This window comes from Etheostoma cragini, unplaced genomic scaffold, assembly GCF_013103735.1.
Source record: "Etheostoma cragini isolate CJK2018 unplaced genomic scaffold, CSU_Ecrag_1.0 ScbMSFa_2220, whole genome shotgun sequence".
Classification (NCBI taxonomy): Eukaryota; Metazoa; Chordata; class Actinopteri; order Perciformes; family Percidae; genus Etheostoma; species Etheostoma cragini.
In genome coordinates, this window is record NW_023266359.1 from 27,231 (window position 1) to 30,470 (window position 3,240).

Sequence of the window (3,240 nt, forward strand, 5' to 3'; positions counted from 1 at the left end):
CCCCCCCCCCCCCAAGACCTTTCTTTTTGATGTTGCCTTTCTCTAAATGACATTCATTTGTTTAATGTTTAATTTCTTATGCTGCACTGTAACTTTTATTCGTGTGTTTCATGTGTTTTAATGTTTTTATTTGATCTATTCATGTGTTTTATTGGTTTTTAATGCTTATGACACTTATGTTTTATCTGTTTTACGATAGACTGGAAGGGGAGCACTCTAAAGAAAAAGTGTGAATGTGTAGTGTCGTCAATAGACACGAAAGGCAGCGCTAGATCGGCTTAATTATAATTAATTAGTGTGAAGAAGAGTCCAAGGAGACAAAAGGTAACGTCTCTAAAAATAGAGACGTGAAGGGTAGTGAGACTGAGGGGATCACGCAGGGCAGCACTAACACGGACTAGTTAGTGTGAAGGTAGTCTCAAGTTCACAATTGTGTTTTATCTGTTTAACTGATTCTGTGTAAAGCACTTTGAATCGCCCTGTCGCTGAAATGTGCTCTACAGATAAAGCTGCCTTGCCTTGCCCAGGTTCTCCCCCCAGGTGCCCACTCTCTCCCCCCTAGGTGTACCCCCCCCCAGGTGCCCCCTCCTCACCCCAAGTGTGGCCCCCCGTTCATCAGGTCGAACACCTGTGCCGGGTTCAGTAGCTGTTTGAAGCGTCGCAGGAACTTGACGCCCTGGTTGTCTCCAGACTTCGAGTTCACGAAGACCAGAAGAGGACTGGTGCAGGATGGGGGACAGGACGCCTTCCAGAACCCTGGACACAGAGACACAGAGACAGAGAGACAGACACACAAAGACACAGACAGACACCCTTAAATGTGAATGTTTTCTTGTTTCCTGTCTAATTATTTTAATAACCATCGTAATGTCTCCAGCTCCGTTTCATCCAAATGTTTTATCTGAACTATGGATGTTGATAAAAAATGTTTTATGGAAACATTAATTCTGACGAATATCAGAGGAAATGCATCTCATCAGATTCTATCTTGATGATGATGATGATGATGATGATATTCTTCTTATGTGATAAACGCTTATTTGCTAAGACGAGAGACTTTCTGGATTTAATTGATCAGGAACTCGTGAAGGAAATGTCCGACAAAGATTAGGACAAGCCGTGGGACGTCCTGGGAGACAATGGAAGATGCTCAGACAGGGAGACATGTCTTATTGGCAATAAAAGACAAGTTGCATCTGTTTGTGTGTGTCTCTGTGTGTGTCTGTGTGTGTGACTCTGTGTGTGTGTGTGTCTGTGTGTGTGTGTGTCTGTGTGTGTGTGTGTCCGTGTGTGTGTGTGTCCGTGTGTGTGTGTGTCTCACCGTCCGAGTCGATGCTGTTGAGAGCTGTGGGGGGGATGACGGACACCTTACACAGTCCCAGAGGACATTTGGAGGACAGCTGCTCCATACAGCCTGAGTGCACCTGGAAGACATTTGGGGGGTGGCACGTCATATAAAATACACCCTAACTATGTTGGAGGGGACATCTCATATAAAATACACCCTAACTATGTTGGAGGGAACATGTCATGTAAAATACACCCTAACTATGTTGGAGGGGACATGTCATGTGAAATACACCCTAACTATGTTGGAGGGGACATGTCATGTGAAATACACCCTAACTATGTTGGAGGGGACATGTCATGTGAAATACACCCTAACTATGTTGGAGGGGACATCTCATATAAAATACACCCTAACTATGTTGGAGGGAACATGTCATGTAAAATACACCCTAACTATGTTGGAGGGGACATGTCATGTAAAATACACCCTAACTATGTTGGAGGGGACATGTCATGTGAAATACACCCTAACTATGTTGGAGGGGACATATCATGTGAAATACACCCTAACTATGTTGGAGGGGACATCTCATATAAAATACACCCTAACTATGTTGGAGGGGACATGTCATATAAAATACACCCTAACTATGTTGGAGGGGACATGTCATGTAAAATACACCCTAACTATGTTGGAGGGGACATGTCATATAAAATAAACCCTAACTATGTTGGAGGGGACATGTCATGTAAAATACACCCTAACTATGTTGGAGGGGACATGTTATACAAAATACACCCTAACTATGTTGGAGGGGACATGTTATATAAAATACACCCTAACTATGTTGGAGGGGACATGTCATGTAAAATACACCCTAACTACAGGGGAGGGGAGGACATGTCATGTAAAATAGGTTAGGGTAGTTTGGGGTAGGGGTTGGGGTAGTTAACCCAATGTGAGTGACACGCCACAGCTGTGTTCTGATCGGCTGATGAAATCAAACCACAGCTGTGTTCTGATTGGCTGATGGACTCACCATGGCTTTACACCAGAGACACCTCCAGTCTTGCAGGCGGAGGACGCTGCCGCACGTCTTCTCACAGACGAGACACTTAGCGGAGACAGGGAGGTTTCCCTCCAGCCACTGGTGGGGCATCCACACCTACGACAAGGGACAGGGACACAGGAGAGGACAGTCAACAGAATACAGAGGACAGAGGACACAGGAAAGGAAAAAGGACACAGGACAGGACAGAGTACAGAGGCCAGAAGACAGAGGACACAGGACAGAGAAGAGGACAGGGAACAGAGAGGAGAGAACAGAGGACGGACAGATACAGGACAGATGTTAAGCATCAGACAGCGTCCACTAAAGGTTCTGTTGCCGACAGACTCTTATTATATCTTAAATTTCATTCTAAGGGTCTGATAACATTATGGGATGGATCCCTACAGAGAGAGACAACATTATGGGATGGATCCCTACAGAGAGAGACAACAATATGGGATGGATCCCTACAGAGAGACAACATTATGGGATGGATCCCTACAGAAAGACAACATTATGGGATGGATCCCTACAGAAAGACAACATTATGGGATGGATCCCTACAGAGAGAGACAACATTATGGGATGGATCCCTACTCAGAGACAACATTATGGGATGGATCCCTACTGAGAGACAACATTATGGGATGGATCCCTACAGAAAGACAACATTATGGGATGGATCCCTACTGAGAGACAACATTATGGGATGGATCCCAACTGAGAGACAACATTATGGGATGGATCCCTACAGAGAGAGAGACAACATTATGGGATGGATCCCTACAGAGAGAGACAACATTATGGGATGGATCCCTACAGAGAGAGAGACAACATTATGGGATGGATCCTACAGAGAGAGACAACATTATGGGATGGATCCTACAGAGAGAGACAA

The 3,240-nt window shown here is 44.9% G+C and overlaps 1 protein-coding gene across 1 annotated transcript in view; it reads right to left on the reverse strand.

The window, feature by feature from the left end:
* Positions 1-589: 589 nt before the first annotated feature.
* The window catches only part of LOC117940324 (diacylglycerol kinase delta-like), a 6,470-nt gene continuing 3,819 nt past the window's right edge, over positions 590-3,240 (reverse strand). The window contains exons 2-4 of the mRNA XM_034865646.1: positions 2,331-2,456; positions 1,322-1,424; positions 590-756 (exon numbers count right to left, since the gene is read on the reverse strand). Coding sequence (XP_034721537.1) covers positions 590-756; positions 1,322-1,424; positions 2,331-2,456 — 396 coding nt within the window. The remainder of the gene's footprint in view (positions 757-1,321; positions 1,425-2,330; positions 2,457-3,240) is intronic.